The 21,774-nt window shown below is 54.5% G+C and overlaps 1 protein-coding gene across 3 annotated transcripts in view; it reads left to right on the top strand.

Annotated features, from left to right (window-relative positions):
• The window catches only part of FBLN2 (fibulin 2), an 88,605-nt gene that overhangs the window by 14,027 nt on the left and 52,804 nt on the right, over positions 1–21,774 (top strand). For 2 of the 3 annotated variants that reach the window (XM_041762881.1, XM_041762882.1), the window contains exons 2-3: positions 1,443–1,896; positions 12,388–13,747. In XM_041762881.1, the coding sequence (XP_041618815.1) occupies positions 1,603–1,896; positions 12,388–13,747 (1,654 nt within the window). In that variant the 5' untranslated portion in view covers positions 1,443–1,602. The remainder of the gene's footprint in view (positions 1–1,442; positions 1,897–12,387; positions 13,748–21,774) is intronic. The other variant, XM_041762883.1, reaches the window with a different exon arrangement.

The raw sequence follows: 21,774 nt of genomic DNA, 5'->3' as shown, positions 1-21,774 counted from the left end.
TCAATCATCCATCCATCCATCCATCCATCCATCCATCCACTTGTCCATCTACCTACCCTTGGGGCTTAGCCTTAGAGCAGGAGCTAGGATTTGGGTCTTCAGAAATTCAGAAGGGAGGACACCATGGTTTGGGATAGCAATATGAGCAAAGATGAGGGGTTTGGAGTCTTCCAGTTTATCAGGAGTTGGGTGAATGGAAGGCAGCAGAGGGAGATGGGTCTGGGAAGATAGATGGGGGCTAGATGGTGATGGACTTCAAATGCCACTCTTAGGAGTTTTCACTATGTCCCTGGACCAGGGATCTTCAACTAGGGGTCTGTGAATGAGCTCCAGGGAGTCCGTGGGACCCTTAAAATGATCTACAACAGCTTTTGGAGTATGCTCATGTATCTGTAAGACTCTCAGTTGCAAGTGACAGAAAACCTGGTCCAGGTTAGCTTAACACACTGGGTTCATATCACTGTAAAATTCAGTTTTTCAATTAGGCGCAGCTGGATCCAGTTGCTCAGCAGCTATCACTGTTTCTGTTTTTCCACCTCTTGGGCTTTTCTTGTTTTTGAGTTGGCTCTAGCCTCAGTCTCCACCTGAGAACAGGATGGCTTGAGGGATTCTTGACATGAAATCATTTCATGTCTAACACACTGGGAAAGAGAGAGGCCGTTTGCCCAAAACCTTACTTCAATTGGGTTTCTTGAGCTCCCATTAGCCTGCTGTCCAAGTCTGAATTTGGCATTGTTGTGACAGGAATAGGAAACAGTGATAGTGAGGGGCAGTGGGGTGGTGTGGACCCCAGAATGAAGCCCATGGGCTGCTCTTAGAAGGCGGGTAAATATACAATGGAATGGTTTCTGTTACCAGATTTTGCTTGCATTATCCCTTTTTTTGGTGTGTGTGTGGGTGGGTGGGTGGTTGTTGCCCATAGCTTTTCCTGGATTCTCGAAGGGCCCAGAGGTGACAGGGAAACCATTCAGGGTTTTGAGTGGGGGTGAGAGGAGATGAGCCAAAAAGCCTCCTGCAGGTGTGCCCAGGGCAGGCTGGCTGGAAGATGCCTGGATCTGTCACAGAGGGAGGGAGAGGTCAGGGGTATGACGTGGCCCGTCTGTCTGGGGCCGGGCGTGGTAGAGGGCGCTGGACACCAGGTGGGGAGAGCAGTGAGCTCAGCGTGGCCATGGGCAGGCCCGTGTCTCATTGCTCCTCCCTGGGAGCGTTTCTTCCTTCCAGAGTTGTGACTTGTGGGGAAGGAATATAGCAGCTCCCTCCTGGTGCCAAAAGCAATATTTTCTTTTCTTGAAGGTTGATTGTAAGTCATGGACATTCATCTTTGTGATTTTTCACCTGCTTATGCTGGTAATGAGATTAATGATTATGTATGCAGGGTCAGCTCTCACCCAGGCTTTGAGGAGCTTTTTATTCATTTCTTTTTTTTTTTCCTTTCTTTTTAGGGAGGAGAGAGCAGGGAGGGGAATATACCCTGGCTGCTCTACTTGAAGGATGATTTTCCAGTGTTTTCATGAGCTCACCCCTTTGGCGATCCCCAGGGGCCAGTGAGCCTTTGAGGACACAAGGCTCTCAGCCCCTCTCTGTGTCCCACCTGGGGTCCTGATGTTCGTCAGTACTTTGCACCAGGGGTTGGCTGAGAGACCTTGTGTCCCCCAGCCCCTCCCCTCTCCTCAGAGGTCTCACGCCACCCACCTATGCCTTCAGCCCTGCGCCCCCCCCAGCACGAGGACCCACACCCCACCTCTCCAACACGCCCCTGGCCCTGTAACCTGTCTCCTCACGGCCAGCCTTGTCTCCTTGCAAACGATGCCAGCGATTATGAAGACTTTTCCCCACGAGGAAATGAAGGAAAATAAGACTTTAAAGACGGAAGCCAAACATGATTACTTACTTTCGGTGATTTGTGACTATTGTTCACATCCTTCCTGTCCTTCTCATTTCTTCTGCCAACACCCTCTCTGGTTCTTGTTTTCTTTCCTTGGACTACTAAAATTGGCTCTTTTTTTTTCTTCTGTTCTTTAAAAAAAATCTCTTTTATTGTATAAAAGCATACATATAAAAAAAGTACATGAAAGTCAGCATACCCTCAAGTGACCACTACCTGGGTGCATCAGGAGGACAGCCCCCACACCCAGGAGTTCCCATGGTCCCTCCCTGTCTCCCTCTGCCCACCAGGTGCCCATCACCAGATTTCTGGGGTGGACAGTCCAGCTTAGCTTTTTAGTTTTGTCTCCTATGTTTGTATTCCCCATGTGATGTTTCAGTTTTCGGACTTTATGAAAACTTCCTTGGACTCCTTGAAAGGATGTCTATAGTTCCTTCTTTTTCCCTTTCTTTTTCTTTTTAGAGAAAGAGAGAAAGAGAGAGAGAGAGAGAGAGAGAGAGAGAGAGAGCTAGCTCATGGCGGGGGAGGAGCAGACAGAGGAAGAGAGAGAGTCTCAAGCAGGCAACGCAAGGCCTGATCCCAGGACCCTGTGATTGTGACCTGGACCGAAATCAAGAAATCAAGAATTGGATGCTTAACTGACTGAGCCACCCAGGCACCCCTGTAGTTGTTTCTTGAATTCCTAGTGTGCTGGACCTGGTGTGGGCCCCCGCCCCACTGTTGGAACGGTATCTGCTAAATGTTTTGGATGCTTTCTCTTGTTCTCTAGGGGCACTGCCCATGGGGAACTGATGGGACTCCTCTTTGGAGCTTCTCTCTTTCCTTGATTTTCATACCCCTTCCTCCATCTTTTCTCCTCTTGCTGCTCACCTCACCACATCCTGCTCTCTTCTTTGTTCCCTGCATACCAGCCACAATGTGTCAAGCTGGTTCCTACCCCCGGGGCCTTTGCACATGCTCTTACTGCTGCCTGAGATGTCAATCCCCAGATCTTTGCATAGCCTCCACATTTTTGCCAGGCAAGTCTCAGCTGAAATGTCTCACCTCTTGCATGTGGTTGCTGTCCTGACCACTTTTTTTTTTTTTTAAGATTTATTTATCTGAGGGAGGGAGAGAGAGAGAGAGAGAGAGAGAGAGAGAGCACACATGCACAGGTGGGAGGGGCAGAGGGAGAAGGAAGAGAGAATCTCAAGCAGACTCTCACTGACCATGAAGCCTGACGTGGAACTTGATCCCAGGGCCCCAAGATCTCATCCTGAGCTGAAACCAAAAGTTGGATGCTTAACCAACTGTGCTACCCAGGCGCCCCTGCTGTGACCACTCATGATGCCTATAGTATCTTCTTATTCATTTGTTCCTTGTCTCTTCCCTCCACTAATGTTGGCCCCATTTGGGTGGGAGCTTTGTTGGTTTTGCTCACTGTCACATCCCAGTCCCTGTAATAGGAGGTGGCGGGTAGCAGCTGTGTGATGAATATCTACAAGGTAAAGGACTCTGGCTGTATTCTCTTAGCAAGACAGACCTGGTTTCAAATCCCCATGTCACCTTTTACTGGTGATATGACTGTGGGCAGATCATTTACCCTCCCTAGGCCTGAGTTACCCTACCTGTAGAGTGTGCTAACCCTGAGTTCAGTGTTTGGCACTGAGGAAGTGATAGTTGAGTATGAACCTAACCAACAGCTAAAACCCCTGCTGACATTCTGTGCCAAGTACAAGTTTATTTTTCCCGATGAACTAGATGACTTCCTCTGATCCGACAAGGAGCACTGGGTCATCCTCTAATTTCCCTTCTGTCTTTGGCTGCCAGGAAGCTTACTAGCAGGGGGAGGTGTCTGGAGCAGCCCTGGTTTCCTGTGGGGCCTTCGGTGTGCTTCCTTCTTTCCTCTCCTCTCTGAGCTCTTTCATTATTCACTTTTGGCTCCACAGTGCATGTGTTTCTACTTTTTATTGTAGCAAAATACACATAACAGAAAGTGGACTGGGCACCCCCGATGCCTCAGCAGTTTAGCGCTGCCTTCAGCCCAGGGCATGATCCTGGAGACCCGGGATCAAGTCCCACGTCAGTCTCCCTGCATAGAGCCTGCTTCTCCCTCTGCCTGTGTCTCTGCCTTTCTCTCTCTCTCTCTCTAATAAATAAATAAAATCTTAAAAAAAATCAGAAAGTGGATCATCTTAGCCATTTTTAAGCATTGTAGTTCGGTGGCATCAAGTCCATTCACACTGTTGTGCCACCACCCCCACCGTCCATCTCTGGGACATTTTCATCTTCTCAAATGGAAACTCTGTCCCCATGAAACACTAACTCCCCATCACCCCAACCCCAGCCCTTGGCCCCCACCATCCTACGTTCTGTCTCGATGAACTTGATGACTCCAGGGACCTCATAAAGGTGGGATCTACAGTATTGGTCCTATGGTGCCTGCCTTATTTCACTTAATGTCTGCAGTGTTCGTCCGTGTTGTAGCCAGTGTCAGAACCTCCTTCCTTCTTAAGGCTGAATAATATTACATTCTAGGTATAGACCATGTTTTATTTAAATACTCATCTGTTGATGGACCCTTGGGTTGCCTCTGCCTTTTGGCTATCGTGAATAATGCTGCAATGAGCATTGGTATGCAAATACTATTTTTAGTATATACTTTCTTACTTTCTGAGCCTGGGGTGATCTCAGACTAAATTATAAATTAAAGGTAGATAGGGCGGCTGGGTGACTCAGTGGGTTAGACATCTGCCTTCAGCTCAGGTCATGGTCCTGGGGTCCTGGGATTGAGCCCTGCATTGGGCTCCCTGCTCAGCAGGGAGTCTGCTTCTCCCTCTGCCTCTTCCCCCTGGCTTGTGCACTCTCTCTCAAATAAATAAAATATTAAAAAATAAGTTAAAGATATATTTGGGGACACTTAGGACACTAAGTGGGACACTTAGTGGGGACATTGGGGACACTAGGACTACACTGTTTTATCTGCTCCTGCCCTGTGTGTGGGGGATGTGCACATGTGTGAGAGACACTGTAGCCACCTGGTCCCCCTCACCTGGAGGTGCACTCATCCCCTGTGCTCCAGGTGTCAGCTGCTAATGGGTCCCACCTGTATCCTTCTGCAGGTGCTTACCCATGGCCAGCAGGTATTACCTCCCACTACGTGCCTGGGAAGTGATCCTTCCCTCTTCACCCCACTGTGTCCTTCGCCAGTGACTGACTCAGATCTGTGAGTGGGACAAGCCCTGGGGTGCCAGTCACACTGCAGTGCTCCCCAGGAATCAGACTAGTGCCAGACTCTAACCAACACCACATCTTTGCCCAGTTTTGTCTCCTGTGCCCCTTTCCCTTCTTCCAGGAGTTGTCGCCCAATAAGTCATGTGTATGAGAACCCATGCCAGATTCCTCCTCTGGGGTCTAAGACAGCATGTAGCTCCTGCATTCCCTCCTGCACTGTGTATGTTGTATGACTGTGGGATGTGGTTGGAATTTGATAGGATTGACATACTGTGGCCTACTAGGGCCACCTGGGTAGTAGCAGGTACCTTGCAAAGGGGGCAAAATCCCCCTGTCTGCCACTTAGAGAAGAGGTGGGTCCAACCCCAGGAGACCAGGATATTCAGGAGGTGACCCTAGGCAGGACGGAGCAGGAACTCCTCTGGGCCTCCCTCCTTTGGGTATAGATAAGAGAAGCCCAAGGCCCTAGGAGTCCAGGGGGATAGTGAACTGGGAACCCACTGATGCCAATGGAGAGTGAGTGTGGACTTGCCATGGACCAGAGAAGCCCTGCCAGCAGGTCCTACCTTCTAGTTTTCCTGGAGAAGTTGGGTGGGGGGACGTATAACTTCGGTGCAAAGTATTCAGATTTTAAATGTTACAACACTAAATTAATTATAAATTAATGACATTGAAATGTTATAATATTTGCAACTATTTTCAAATGTGGACCGTGAGGCTGGCTTGTGACCACCCTCTGGCTGGACTTGGGGGGCAGCAGGGAGCTGTTTGGGGCAGGCATCTGAGAGGGGCAGGGCCAGGTGGTCCTGATGACTCACATGGTTGTAACTAGTGTGTCTGCAAGTGTCCTGTATGTTTATTTCTCTTCTGTCATCCCCCGCTGCTTGGAAGTCCCAGTGTTTTGATATAGCTGTCTCTTGTTTAAAAGAGAGATCCCCTGCAAATATTTAGAAAGTGTTGAAGCCATGCCAGCACCAACCTGAGCTTTTCTTCTTGTCTGGGGTTGTCAGGTGAAAATGCAGGATGCCCAGTTAAATTGGGATCTCAGATAAGCAATGAATAAGCACCCCTCCCCCCCGTATTATACAGGACATACTTAAGCTAAACATTTGCGCATTGCTTATCTGAAGCTCCCCGATAACTGCATGTCTTGTGTTTTTATTTGCTGGCTTTGGCAAGCCTCTTCATGTCAGGATCAGAAGGATCAGAGGCCCAGGGAAGGGAAGCATTTCCTTATCTTGTGATTTGACGCTATGTGAGACCAGACCCCACTTTCGATAACAGCACCGCGATGAATCAGTATCTCCCAGGGCCATGGGGGAGGGGGGCGCCAGCATGGCCTTGGCAGCCCAGAGAGTTCTCATCTGGGCCTGCTGTAGATGGGAGCTGTGCGAGGTGGTGCCAGCTTACTGCAGAGATTTGTGTTTGAGTTTTGGGGCAGCAGTCGTGAGGGTAGCAGAGAGGGGAGCTTGCAGCCAGAGTGAGGGAGGGTGGATGAGGGTCGAGCAGCACCCCAAGGCACCTCTGACTCTGCTATGCCAGAGACCTCCCTCCCTCCATGCCCTGGGGTGGGGGACAGAGGGAGAGTAGGCGTGTCTCCACGCTGTGCTCAGCCACCTGTCTCAGGGGATGCTCCCTGGGAAGAGACCCTTTCTAAGTATGCACCCACCCCTACTCATGAGAACCTGACCCTGGGCTACAGCAGAGTCCTTGCTGCCCCCTCTCCCCGCCCAGCAGGTGTCTAATCCACAGAGACCAAAGCTGTGGCAGCCTGGACCATGATCTCCACCCACCGCTGGTCCTGCCTGGAGCCCTCTCTGGGACCTCCAGCTCTGGGAGTCAAAGACCTACCCCACCAAGCTGGGTGCACTCCCACATGTGAGTGTCGGTGGCTTCCTGGCCTTCAGCCCCACCTATACACTGACCGTAGCCCTTCATTGTGGAGAGTGGCAGACTGAAACTGAGACGACCAGAAGGGACACCAGACACCCATCACCTAGATTTTGCAGTTGTGAACATTTGGCCATTTTGCTTTTGACTGCTCTCCACACTGGCATATTATAGGCATGATGGCTCAAGAAAAGATTAGTAAAGAAGGAGAAAGTATTAATTTTGAAAGCATACCAGCTTTGGCAGCCGTCACACCTCACAGAAAGATCGGCTGGTCCCCAGTCCGTCCTTGGAACCCCACGGTTAGCCGAGATGGCTTTCTCATCTGGTTAGTTCACACCCAGGGCTGATCAGGATTCCCACACGAATTGGGCTGTTCTGTCTCAGTCCTGTTTGGATCTAGAGCAGCCTTGACCTTTGCCTGCTCTTCTCGTGTGCTGAAGGGGCAGGGGACATTTGTCCTGCGGAATCTCCCATCTCCAGATCATCTGTGTTTAATTGCTTAGATCCCAGTGGTTCTGGTTACCTGTTGCCTCATGACCAACTACCCTGATCCTTGGCAGCTGAGAGCAACAGCATTCATATAACTTGCTCAGACATTTAGGCAGGCCTTGGCTCCTTCTTTTGGCATCAGCTGGGGATGTCTGTGGTGTTCACCTGGCATCTGGGCTGATGGGGGCCTCCAGAATGGACCCATATACCCAGTGCCATGTGCAGGAGGCATGGATGTTGGGCTCATGTGGTCTCACCAGCAGGGTGGTCACACGTCTTCCCTGGTGGCTATGTGCTCTCAGAGACCCGGATAAAAGCCACCCGGCCTCATCCAGGCACCTCAGTATCCCCACTGCCACTCCTCTATGGGGGCAGTTGAAGTTCTGAGTCTCACTGGTTACCCGTGTCCCCAGGCCCATCCCTCAGCCAATTGCAGTGAAGGGGGGGATGAGCTTTGTGGGTTGGCTAGGTGTGGTCATGTGGCCATGCCCCAGCGTGGAGCTGGGTGCAGGGCCCCCCTACCTGAACCCTCCCCGAGGCTGGTGGGGTTCCTGCTTGTAGAGGGGCCCACTTAGGACGTGGGATTCTTTTTGGTTTTCTAGCTAGACCTCAGGCGCTAATAGTTGAGTTAATTACAGTTCTCAACTAATAACACACCATTATCTTGGTCTCTGCAGGGTCCTGCTTTTATTTTATTGGTCGGTTTATTCCCATTATCTTTGCTCCCCACACCATTCTATTTTCCCACTATGGCTACATCCAGTTCTGCTCAGTGCATATCTGTTTGCCTGTGTTTTGCAACTGGTGTATTTTACCTTGGATGTGTGTATTTTTACTCTACACGAATTGCCTTGGGCTAGCTTGTTCTGTTTCTTACCTGTTCCACTTGGTGCTCTATTTTTAAGGTCCGACCTTGTTGCTCTCTGCACAGCAAATCACCGACATAGCGTTCGGTGGGGTCCTTACAGGGATGTGTCTGTCAGGGTCCCAGCAGGAAATGGAGTGTGTGCGGGGGGGGCTTCCAGGGTTTCCCAGAAGAGTGGTTAATGGAGAGACCTAGAACAGAGGTGTGGGCAGGGTTGGGGGAACTCTAGTGGGTGGGGAGTCCTTAGTGCCCTGGGCCTGCAGGGGCAGGGGAAAAGGCAGCTCTCCGAACCCAGCAGGGTCACCCAATTGGAGTTGTGGCCTTGGGCAGAGCAGCGGGCAGCCACCACCAGACCCCTGCCCTGAGGGAAGGCAGGGAGGGAGATGGGGAATAGGTACCCCAGCCTCTCTTGCCCACCCTCTGGGCTGTCAGTGGCTGCCATGGAGGGGTGCAGGAGCCTCCTGGACATGGGCTGGAGAGCTCAGCCTCCCAGGTGGAGGCAGGGTGAAGGAGGGAGGGGAGTGACTCTAGGGGCAGGTAACAGCACAGTGGTCTGCGCCCTGCTGTGTGTCCCCCACCTACCAGCCGACGAATACCGGGTGTCTACCGTGGGCATGTGGACCTGCTGCAGATTTCTTTGGAGAGCTCACCGGACATACTTGTGGACCTAACTGCATATCCAGGCCTCTCCAGGGTGTCCGTCCCACTGGTCACTTAGGCCAGCTGGCCTTGTAATAGTCACAGTCTTGTTATTCTGAATATGCATCCATTAGCTAGGTCTGCCAGGGTGGTGGGTATAGGGCAGGACCTGTGCGGGTTTGACCTTGCATTTCCCCTGTCCCTGAGGAGTTCCCACTTTGGGAGTGCATGGCCCAGTCTGCAGGCATTGGGCAGCCTGGCTGGAGGCCCTTTGTTTGTGACCACGGTCTGGCTGCTGGGGCTCTCCTCCTGCAGGGAGGTCAAGCTCCCTTGCTCTGCCCCTCCCCTTGTGGCTCCTCTTTTTAGATTGGAAAGGGGGGTTGTCTGCAGAAGCCAGACATTAAGGGGGCCACTTGCTGTGGGGGCCGTGGGAAACAGCAGCTGGAGTCTCCGGGAGGGATGTGTTTGTATCTGAGAACCAGTGCTGTAGAGATTGTGCCCTCCTGCGTTTCACCTGTGTGTCTCCAGCCCTGCTTGCTTATCTCCAAGGACAGGGAGCTCACCCCTTCCCCCTAGCAGCCTGGTCTAATGCTTGACCTGGAGAAAGCTTTTCCCATGCGGAACTGGGATCCACCCCCATGCCCCCCACCCTTCATACACACCTGAAGGTCCTGACCTTCCCAGAGCAGCTTGTGGAGATGTACCAGGGCTCTCTGAGGCTTCTCTTCTCTAGTTGAGGCACCTTAAGGGGTCCAGGCCCCTCCCCATTGGGCCACCTCCTCTGAACACATCTCCGTGGGTCCTAGCTGTCTCGCAGAGGGTCACACAACCTTCAGACAGCGCAGGAGGCTCTGAGCAGCATGCCACAAGCCCCATGCTTCCATTCTTCTAGCTGGAGACCGTAGTGGGAATGAGCATGAGGTCCCCAGTTTTGTGGTGAGCCTGGGGGGGACCCTGAATTCAAGCATACCCAACATGTGTCAGTCAGTGATGAGGCCACACAGGCTTTGTGGGGACAGGAACCCCTACCCTGTGTGACATCTCAAAGTGGCTAGGGCTCGGTGGTTTTCAAGAGGAGTTAGAAATTTGAGTTTTCTTTTTCAGAAACCTACCGCCAGTTCCTGATTCCTCTTTGTGCTTATAGAGCCCCCCTTCCTGAGGTGGCTTCTCGGCTGGGGGAAGGGGATGTCCCTTCCTGGCTTTACCAGATTCATCCGGACTTTCCTTGGGCTTCTCAGACTTGGCTTGGCCCCAGCTGGGCTGCACGTCCCCCTGCAGGCCCTCCTTCAGCAGCCTTCCCTGCCTCGGGAAGCCAGAGCTCCATCCTCCCAGGTCCTTGGGCCAAACCTCGGTGGCTCCTCCCAGACTCCTCTCCTGTCACACCCCATCCAGCCCGTCAGCAAATCCTGTCAGTTCTGCCTTTGAAATAACTCCCCTTCCCCTCATCCTCTCCTGCCTCCCATCCTTTGCCACCCTGGCCATCTCATGCCCTCTCCCTGGTCTCCCTGCCCCTGCTTAGCTCCCTTGTTCTCAACATAGCAGCTGGGTGAATCCCTGTGAGTAGAGAGTCTTGTCTGGTGGTCCCAGACTCCACAGCTCCCAGCAGCCCCTGCTGGAGCCAGAAGCCCTGCTTGATCTGACTGTTGTTACCTCACTCATCCTTGCTCATGTGCTCAGCGATGGTGGCCCTCTGCTGGTCCTGCCTCAGGCCCTTTGCACTTGCTGTTGGGTAGGCTGACATGCAGATATGCCTTAACCTTCAGATATTCACATGGCTGTCTCCTGTGATTCACTCAGGTCTCAGATGAAATGGCACTTCCTTAGAGAAGCCTTGCTTGACCACCCTGGCTAAAATAGGCTTTCCCACAGTCCCAGTCATTTCCTGCTCCACTTCCTTGCTTTCTGTCATTTATTTCTCCATTGTGCTTATTACTGCCGGGCATTCAGTGGGTCTATTACCTGCCTCCCCACATCAGAGCCTCTCTGCTGGCACAATGGCCACAGAGCTGATTCCTTTGCTGAGAACCCCCAGTTCTAGAGGTGCCCAGCACTTAGGGCCTGTTCAGTCGGTGCTGAGTGACTGGCTGGCAGAGGCAAACCTCCAGGTCCCGCTGAACTGGGTGCAGAAGAGTCGGAGGAGTTGCTGTCATTGTCCCCTGGACTCAGGCCTTTACCCTCCCGGGGAAGGGGGGGAGGGACAGCAGCATGAGGCCGCTTCCTCTAGAAACAGTGGTGGCTCTGCGCTCTGTTCCCTCTCTCCTCTTGTCAGAAACTTTTAAGAAGCCATTATCATATTCTTTTTCGTTTGAATGTGTAAAGGTTTGAAATTTTTATAGTTACAGGTTCAAAATGACAAACACTTAAAATATTAGAGATGTCACTTTTATTCCCCCCCCCCCCGCCCCCAGGAAGTCAGACAGTTTTAGCAAAGTGACTGCAAGCAAACAATAGCTCAGCCTCGCTGCGGTAGGTGGAGAAGGAGCCCTGTCTGGGAGTGAGGGCAGGCTCAGGGTGGTACCACTGGGATCACAGACTTTTCCCTGCTGCAGGGAAGGCTCCACGGGGCTCGGGGCCACAGTGGCGGTGTGTTGGGGTCAGCTGCTCTCAGGTCACTAGGGGTCTGCTGAGTGGGGTTGCAGAGGGCATGGAGGGCATATCCCAGGGCAGATGGGAGGTGAGGCTGGGGCTGGGGTGGGGGCCAGAAGGTGGAGAGCTGTTCCTGGGGGGAGTGGACAGGACTGACAGGGGGTGTTAAGGACAGAAGGTATCTAGAATAACTCTGGGAAGGGCAGTAGCATTTGCTGAGGCAGCTGAGGACATTGGCAGGAGCCTCCCCTGTGGCTAAACTTGTTGTCCAAGGGCAGGGGCTCTGCTGGGGGCTATTCCTGGGCCCGGCGGTCTGAGGGCTCTGGTGGGAGGCTTGGCTGGCTGTGCCTGGGACGGGGCTTGTTCCTGCGCAGCATCCACCGGACCATATCCTCTGGCTGGCAGCCAGGCCTCTCAGTGGATGGCCGGCTATCAAGTTGGACTTTGACGGGGACAGATGTTACTTGGATGGTCGTGTGTGTGTGTGTGTGTGTGTGTGTGTCCACCAGTGTGTCCTGGCCCATGGAGGAGGCTGTGGGCAGGAGGCTCCTACTCAGAGGGCATGCGTCAGAAGGCAGGCAAGGGTTGGGGGGTGTCAGTGGCCCCGAGCTGGCGACTCTGTGGATGCCCCTGTCTGTGCATCTGAGCAGACGTGCCCGGAAGCGTGTGCGTGTGCAGTATTACAGGGGTGCACGCATGCAGGTGAAGCTGGCCAGGGCTCCGTCCTGCCGCGTGCAGGTACTGGCGTGTGTGCACCTGCGGCCCCACCCCCATCCCGCCGTGCAGTGCTGACAGGTGTTCTTTCCGGTTCCCCCAGGCCCTTGCAGGAGAAGAGGCAGTTCGTCCGTCTCCAGGTAGCACCCAGACTGGCCACGGGACCATGGCATTGCTCTGGGCGCCTGCGGGAGCCTGGCTGGCCTTGACCCTGGCCCTGGCCCTGGGCCCGAGCTCCGGCGGGGCCGCCCCCAGGCAGGACTGCACAGGTGTGGAGTGCCCACCGCTGGAGAACTGCATCGAGGAGGCGCTGGAGCCGGGCGCCTGCTGCGCCACGTGCGTGCAGCAGGGCTGTGCCTGCGAGGGCTACCAGTACTACGACTGCCTGCAGGGCGGCTTTGTGCGTGGCCGCGTGCCCGCCGGCCAGTCCTACTTTGTGGACTTCGGCAGCACCGAGTGCTCCTGCCCCCCTGGCGGCGGCAAGATCAGCTGCCAGTTCATGCTGTGCCCGGAGCTGCCTCCCAACTGCATTGAGGCAGTGGTGGTGGCCGACAGCTGCCCGCAGTGCGGCCAGGTGGGCTGTGTCCACGCTGGGCGCAAGTACGCTGCTGGCCACACCGCGCACCTGCCACCCTGCCGGGCCTGCCACTGTCCTGACGCCGGCGGTGAGCTCATCTGCTACCGGCTACCCGGTTGCCGCGGAGATGCCGAGGCTGCGCCCTCCGCCACTGCCGGGAACTTCTCAGATGCTGAGGAGGGTGACCCCGAGCGACACTACGAAGATCCCTACAGCTATGACCAGGAGGTGGCTGAGGCGGAGGCTGCGGCGGCCCTGGCGGGCGAGCTCCAGGCAGGCGCAGGGGGCCCGGCCGCGCTGGGAGGCGGTGGTCAGCCGTCCTCCGCCATCCAGGACACCCCCTGGCCGGCCATCCTCCCCAGGCCCACGGCGGCTGCTGCCCTGGGTCCTCCGGCCCCCGTGCAAACCAAAGCCAGGAGAGTGACAGAGGACAGCCAGGGCGAGGGGCAGGCCGGGGCAGAAGAGCTGGCCGTCAGGGAGCAGCCCGCTGCAGGTGGCCCCCGGAGACTGGATGGACTGCCCACTATGGACCCAGCTGGGCCTCATCTCCCTGCCCAAGAGGGCACGGCAGCGGCGGGGGTGGGGCCTGAAGAGAACTTAATCCCAGACGCCCAGGCCACCCTTCGCAGTGCAGGGCAGGAGGGAGCCGGGCCCATCCCGGAGTCCAGCACGGCCGGCGTCCCCCCATCACAGGCCACACCGCACTCTCCCGGGGGCACGACGAAGCCCAGCACCCACACTGTCCTGACCACATCTCCCGAGGAGGCACCCTGGATCCCACCCACCCAAGAAGTGCCCAAGCAGCCACCGGTTCTGCCCCGTGTTCAGCCAGCGGAGGACACAGACCCTAACTCTGTTCATTCTGTCCCCAGAGGTGACCCTGAAGGTAAGAGCCTATTCTGGTTTCTCCAGGGACGCTCAGCCCAGGGAAGGGCAGCCTCAGGGGGGCCCCCATCAGTGCCCCCCAGGTCTCTGCACTGTTGCCTGGGGCAGGGGGAGCTGGGTCTATGGAGCCAGACTGGGGACAGTCAGCCCGGCCCCCACACTCCAGGCCCGGAGGCTCTGAGATGGTGCTTTCTCCCTGGCTGCACTCCTAGGGGTGGAGTGGGCGGGGAGGGGTGAGGTCCCTGTTGGTGAAGGTGCGGGGCTACCTGGGGGCCTGGTAGATGCACTTGATCAGGGCTGGAGTTCCCGCAGGAGGGCTCAGCTCAGGTGCAGGCTGGGCCCAGTGGGATCTGCAGGTGCCCTGGCAGGAAGCAGGGAGTCTTGCACATGTGGTGCAGCTGCTTACTCCCATCCTGTCTGACAGTAGCACCTGGGCATGGCTGTGTTCTTGGTCTCTGAGAGGACAGCAGAAGAGATGTGGTCTCCCGTGGAGGCTCCTCGTGAGAGCCCAGTAGCAGGGCTGCCGCCCCTTGCGGCCAGGGGTCCTGTCAACACACACGTCATTCCCGTCCCTGCTCTGTTCAGCACCCTGCCGTGGCTCCCACCTACTCGAAGTAGAGGCCAAGGCTCTCTTCAGGGCTGCGGGCTCTGCCTCAGTCAGCCCCATGACCTCCCAGACCACTCTCCGTCACCCTTGTCCTACTCTGTTCTGGCTGATGTCACAACAATGCCATGGACTTAGACAGCAGGCATTTCTCATGGTTCTGGAAGCTGAGAAGTCCAAGATGAGGGTGCCGGCAGACGTGGTGTCTGGTGAGGGCCCTCTGCTCCTTGAGTGGCAGGTGAAGGTGCAGCTCATCTGAGACACATAGAGAAGGAGCAGGTTTTTCTTATCTTAAAGATTTTATTTATTCATGATAGACACACAGAGAGAGAGAGAGAGAGAGGCAAAGACACAGGCAGAGGGAGAAGCAGGCTCCATGCAGGGAGCCCGACATGGGACTCAATCCCGGGACTCCAGGATCACGCCCTGGGCTGAAGGCGGATGCTCAACCACTGAGCCACCCAGAGATCCCAAGAAGGAGCTGGTTTTCTTGCCTCTTTTCTTAGAAGGGCACTGATCCCATCATGAGGGCTCCACCCCCATGGCCTAATTACATCCCCAAAGGTTCGTCTCCACATACCATCCCTGTTAGGGTTTTGTTGTTTTTAAAGATTTTATTTATTTATTTGAGAGAGAGAGAGAGAGAACACGAGAGAAGGGAGGGCAGGAGGAGAGGGAGAAGCAGATTCCCCACTGAGCAGAGAACTGGACGTGGGGCTTGAACCCAGGACCCTGGGATCATGACCCAAGATGAAGGCCAATGCTTAACCAATTGACCCACCCAGGCCCCCCACCCCCCAGTTAGGCTTTTGACATATGACATTGGGGGTGGAGCATAAACACTCAGCTCTTACTGAGCTTCTCCCTTACCCACTCTGGTTAGCACTGGCCTCCTAGCCCCTTTCAGGTACCTTCCAGCCCTAGGGCCTTTGCACTTGCCACTTGCTCTTGAAATGCTCTCCCAGGTGTCCATGTGACTCATTCCTTCCTTTAATTAAGCTCTCTTTTCGAGCTTACCTACCCAGGGAGGCCTTCTCTGATCATCTAGTTAAAAGAGCATTCCACCGTCCTCTTACCCTGCTTAATTTTTCCTAGCAATACCTGACGTTATAGCACTTAGTTAAGTTGTTTAACATTGTTACCCCCACTGGAATGTTAGTGCCATGAGTGGAGGGACCATACCCGTCATCTTCTCTGCTTATGCCTAACGGCCTCCAGCAGGGCCTGGCAACACAGTTGGCTCTCTGTAAATAATGGAGTAAATAAATGAGCGAATCGCTGGGGGCTTTCTGGCCATCCCCTCTACCATCCTTTCTCATCCTAGCTTCCCTGCCATCCCATAAACACCTTATACTGACATATCCCCTCTCTTCCACCCATTTGCTCACACTGTTCCCTGCCCTCCTCCAGGAAGCCTTCCCTGAATCTTTATGCCTTGTCTGATCCTGTCACCACTCCCACTCCCCGGTTCCCTGCCTCACCTCTTAGGGTACCTTAGGCAGTTGTCTGCTCGTCTAGAGATCCCTCCTTATAGCTGAGAATCTATGTCTTGTTCAATCTCGTATGTAAACCTTCTCTATAAACCTTCATTAGGCATTAACTGTGACCAGGCCCTGGTGGGTCCTGGGGAGGCAGAAATGGACCACTACGGCCCATGTCCACAGGCCTGGGGCAGTGAGGGTGGGATGCCTGGGTGGTATCTGGGAAGGCTTCCTGGAGGAGGGGGCATGAGGGGGCTCTGGAATTTCTGCAGCCCACCCTTCTGCCCACAGCTGTGTGGCCTTGGGCAGATCTTTTACCTGGCTGGGACCCCGTTTTCCCGACTGTCAAGTACTATAGCCCTTGCTGGGCATAGACTCTGCATAAAGCCTGTACCTACGCAGTGAGGGGGTGAAATTGCAGGCTCCTCCTGACCTAGTGGGAGGATCAGCCCCCCACGACTGCCAGCCAAGATGGCTCTCCTTCCAGCCCAATTATGGTGAGTAGGGCATGGAGCTCGCCCTTGCTTAGCACCTCCTAGGTGTCAGGCCCCATTTCTGTGATTTGATCCTTTCTGCAAGCTGGGGAGGTGGGCTCCTTCTTTAAAACTGAGCGTGTCAAGGTCAGAGAGGTGTGGCTAATAGCTCCAGGTTGCAGAGTGGGAGTTGGTGGGCTGGAACTAGGGGGCTCCTCTTTACCCAGCCCTGAGCCTGCAGGATGTGGGGAGCATGCGTGGGGTGAGCTGGGGGCTGTAATGAAGTACATGTGTGCCCGGGGAGAGCTTGCGGGCCTGGCTCTGGAGCATGGTGCATGCAGCGAGTTTGGGTTGCAACCTCCCAGGGTTTCAAAATAGACACAGCCCCCACCCCTCACCCCCGCCTCTAGCTCCAGAGGCCTCTCTGTGGTTCTGGGCCTTTGGAATCTTGGAGACTGACTTTGTTCTCAGGAGCCCTAGTTATTTTTTCCTCTGCCCTGTGCTTTCTCAAATGGATTTTGAGGTGTGGCTTTTGATGAGGGCTGCTTGGGCCAGAGGCCCCCTGATTTGTTGTCCCCCACCCCATTTGAAGGCTGTCCTGGTGGAGGGCCTAGCACATGCAAAGCCCAGAGCTAATTAACAGGGCATGGACAGGCAGCTGTGTTTTTTTGGTGTGCAAGGAAAGGAAGGTGTGGGAAGTTGCGAGCCAGGGGAGCTTGGCCCTGGCCAGATCAACAAGGGCTAGCCTGCCATTGACCACCCCCACCCACCTTTCCTCCTCTCCATACCACGTGTCCAGCTGTCACCCGCCGGCTCCCATGCTCTGCTCCACTACTGCTCAGCTTGGGCAAGTGGCTTACAGTTCTGTGCCTCCTTTTCTCCATTAGTAAGCTGCAGGTGAGTCCCTGCCTTGTGGGGGCATCTTGATTAAATGAGCTGATTCATGTCCAGTGCTTGGCGCGGAGCTTAGCTCTTGCTGAGTAATTAAAAATGTTAGCTACTGGTTGTCACCCTCCACTCTTCATTCTACCTGTTTACTTCTTCTTCTTCTTTTTTTAAAAGATGTTATTTATTTATTCATGAAAGACACACAGAGAGAGGCAGAGACACAGGCAGAGGGAGAAGCAGGCCCCATGCAGGGAGCCCAGTGGGGGACTCGATCCTGGGTCCCCAGGATCACGTCCTGGGCCAAAGGCAGAGCTCAACCGCTGAGCCACCTCGGCTGCCCCTTTACCTGTTTGCTTCTTCAAGAGATGTTTGTGGGCCCCTGTCTGTGCTTGGGGCTGCGCCTGTGAATGGGGCAGCACAGCCAGCCTCTCCCCTCCTGAGGGTGTTCAGTGGACAAGCACACACAGAGATTTATTCATGGCCATAACTGAGGACGTGCAGCTCAGGAAGGGTGGGTGGTGGAAAGCCTGATGGGTGGGGGTCAGGGGCCCGATGGAGCATCCTCCAGGAAGTGGGGACCTTGTGGGGGGAGGGCTGGGCATCCCTAGTGACCGAGGGGCTCTTAGTGGGGAGTAGCCGGGGAGGTAGCTTTGCCCTGCCCGCCAGGGGAGCTAGCTGAGAGGCGGGCCATGGAGCCGGAAATGACCCTCGCCATGTTGCCATGGCAGCCCTGGGGCCTGGAGAAGGAGGTTTCCAGCCATTGCCCCAGGCCTGGCTGGGGTGGGGGTCCTGTCTTTGAGCCGGAGCTGTGCCAGGGATCCTGGCTGCCTCTGAGCATGTCCAGATGTGGCCTAATGGAAGCCACATGCCCGGCTCCCTGGGCCGGGGAGAGGAGGTCCGATGTCTGTTGTCACTCAGGGGACTTTGTGAGAGGGCCCTCCCCGCCTACTGCTGGGGTGGCGGACGGAGGGCGGGAGCCAGGGACTTCTTCCCGCTGCCCTTCTGGGTCCCAGGGGAGGGCGCCCTGGGGCAGGTGGTCCTCAGGAAGTCCAAGTTTCTCCCTCCTGGGAAGGTCTCCAGCAAAACAGTGGGCCCCTAGACCTCTTGGCAGGAAAGGGGCCCCTTCCTCGGGACCCTCAAGTAACCAGCTTCTGCAGGGCAGGGGTCTTTGGATGCTTTGACATTCTGGTTAACAGAGAAACTTTAAAACCCAAATAACTCTGTCCATTGCAGATGCTTTGTAGTTCTTGTGACTTGCACCAGCACCGTTATAGGCGCTGTGATAATTAACCCCTTTAATCCTCACTGCCACCCCCATCCCTCGTTGACAGCAGAGGAATCGGGCCCCTTGTCGGAGAACATATGCACAGGGAGTGGAGGTAGATCCAGATTTCCCACGTGTTTCTTCATGTCTTCATCTCTGTCGTCTCTGCGTGCCTGGTGTGGGCACGGGCCGTGACAGATGCTGAACATACAGTGTAGAACAAAACCCCGCACAGTCCCTGCCCTTGGGGAGCTCACGGTTTAGAGGGAGAGATAGCCCAGTAGTCACATGAGTGTGACGTTCTGAGCCATGACTAGGGGTGAGGACAGAGGTGGATGTGCTCTCTAAGCCTGGCTTGGGGGATCTGACTTCTTCTGGGGATCAGGGAAGGCTTCCTGGGGGAAGTAATGTTTGAGCACTAGGGCTTGTTGACTGAGTGATAGGTGGCAAGCAGAGAGAGGAGGGTGCTCCAGGCAGAGGACACAGCACATGCAAAGGCTCTGTAGTCGGAGGGAGTACATGAGATTGAAAGGAGGCTATGTGAGTGGTATGAACCTGGGGAGGGGTAGGGACCATGATGGTATTGATCCTCAAGGTGAATATTTGAGTCTGTCCAAAAGCAGTGGAGAGCCATTGAAGGTGCAAGGCAGGAGGTGGTATGATCTTATTTGGGTAGTGCAGTGCTCCCTCTGGGTGCTAGGACGAGAACACAGGACTGGCAATGGGCCTTCCCAATGTCTGTGGGTTTCCAGCACCCCCTCTCCCCTGCCCAGCACCCCCCAGCCTCGCCCATAACCACCAGGCTGTGACTCCAGGGGCACAGGAGAGAGGGACCTGCCCAGACTCTCCTGTCCCTGGAGGATCCTTGCAGACCCTGCCTTCTCTTCTCTAGTCTTGGCCTGTGGGAGATTTGTGTGGGGCCTGAGGGAAGCAGGCTGCAACCTCGGACACCTGAGCTCATATCCCGTGCAACACAATCACCTCCTGTTAGAGCTCCAGGCCCCCAGAGCAGGCAGGGGATGGAGTTGCCCCGTGGAGGCTGCGGCCCTGCTCTGCAGCAGAGCCCCGGCCAGGAGAGCCAATAGGAGGGCTCAGCCAGCCCTTCCTCTCCTCACCCCAAACCACGGGGCCTTGAAATGGGGTATCTGACTATGCTTAGGGCTGTATGGGGCCTGCTGAGAGCAATAGGACAGGCAACCCGGGGGCCTGGGCTCCCCACATCCACAGTTAGGCCTGGTCTGAAGCCCACCACTCACTCACTGTATGATCTGGGGCCTGGGACGTCACCCCTCTGAGCCCAGTCTCTTTGTTGACAAAATGGCATGGTTACAAGTGCCTGAGGCTGTTGGGAGGACGAACATGTCAGGAGCCAGGCCTGCGTGGAGCAAGAACACAGGCCAGCGTTGCCTGCACCTCTGCCCACTGTCCTGTTAATGTGGTGCACGCTCCTCTCCTCAGTCCACTGTTAGCTTCTTTCTGCAAAGCATCTTTATAAGCAGTAGAATTTTGTTGTGAATAATTTGAAATCAGAAGATTTCACATATATCTCAGTTCTCCAGCTTTCCCAGAACATTGGCAGTTGCGGGCACACCAGGCCCCTGTGTCACAGGCTGGCCATTGGGGTTGCTGAGAGAAGGCTCCCCACCCTTCAGACTGGGTGGGTGCTCTGCAGTTTGCTGGGCAAGCTGTTCTTGGTTTCATCACCAGCCTGGCTCCAGTTGGCAGCTGGGTCAGGTCCTGTACCGGGGGTACCTGTCAGGGCATAGAGTTTCACCTTATGGCCTGTGTGGTCATTCTCTTTTATGGATGAGAAACTGGGATCCTGAGAGGGGAGGGGGCTTTTCTGGAGGTCACAAGAGAGCTGGACAGGGGCTGCAGGCTCCTAGTGGAGGGATGGGCTCATGGCTCCCATGGGGGACCTGGAGGCACAAGTGGGTCTGCATGGCTTTGGCTGGGCCCTCCTGGTGTCTGCCCCAGAGCACAGAGCTCTGGAAGGAAATGGGGCAGGGGCAGGGCTAGGCCTGTGGTGGGTTTCTGTATTTTATTTTTAAAACTGTCCTCTATCTTTCAGAACAGCTTTATTGAGATACATTCACGCAGTATCAAGTCTCCCCTTAAAGTGTATAGTTCAGTAGTTTTTATCAGAGTTGTGCAGAGATCACTGGACTCCAGTTTTAGAACATTTTCATCACTCCCAGAAGAAACCCCACACCCAGTAGCAGCCACTTGCCATTTCCTCCTCCCAGCCCCCTGCCCCCAGCAACCAAGCTACAGCTACTTGCTGTCTCCGTGGATTTGCATAGTCTGGACATTCCTGGATGTGGAGTCATCCAATATGTGGTATTCGGGGACTGGCTTCTGTCACTTAGCATAATGCTTTCAGGGTTCATCCATGTTGCGACATGCGTCAGTACTTTGTTCCTTTTTATGGCTGAATAACATTCCATGGATGTCCTGTGTTTTCTATCCATGCATCCATCGACGGAATTGTTTCCACCTTCTGGATGTGACTGATACTCCGTATGTACTCCGGTCTAGGCAGATGTGTCTGTCTCTCCTGGTCGTAAACCCAGTGCGAGGACTGCTCGGTCATATGGTGACTGTACGTTCAGTTGGCATTTGAGCTACCTGCTGTTTGCCCCAGCAGCCATACCATTTTGCATTCCCACCAGCGGGGCACGAGGGTTCTGACTTTCCACATCCTCGTCAACACTTGTTACTGTCTTTCTTTTCTCTTTTTGGGGGCGTTCGGGGGTGGGGAGACAGAATTGTAAGAAGCCTCTATGCCCAGCAAGGAACCTGTCTTGGGGCTTGGATCTCATAACCCTGAGATCACAACCTGGGCCGTGAAATCCAGAGTCAGGCACTTAACAGACTGAGCCACCCGGATGCCCCTTACTGTCGTGTCCTTTTGAGTATAGCCATCCTCGTGGGCGGGAAGTGATATCTGATTGAGGTTTCGATTTGCATTTTTTCTGATGACTCCTGATGGTAATCATCTTTTCATCAACTTAACTTTAGAAAATTCTAGAAAACACAGAACACATAAGCACATGTCCCATTAGCCATTAAAGTGATGACACCATCCCAATGTCATGTTGTCTCTGGAAGACTCTGCCATATACTCATGGGAGAAAAAGCATGAAGAAGGCAACTGATGTTGCAGTGTTGTTAGGAAAATAACACTGATCTCATGGATGCCTGGAAAAGCCTCAGAGACCCTCTAGGACCTAGGACCCTGCTTGAGAACCACTAGTCAGTCCACAAATATGAGCATATTATGACACTGTTCTGTCCTGTGCTTTTTTCCTTTGACAG

This window comes from Vulpes lagopus, chromosome 7 (genome assembly GCF_018345385.1).
Source record: "Vulpes lagopus strain Blue_001 chromosome 7, ASM1834538v1, whole genome shotgun sequence".
Taxonomy (NCBI): Eukaryota; Metazoa; Chordata; class Mammalia; order Carnivora; family Canidae; genus Vulpes; species Vulpes lagopus.
Note: the sequence above shows the minus strand (reverse complement) of the source record. Positions and strands in the feature narration are given on the sequence as shown.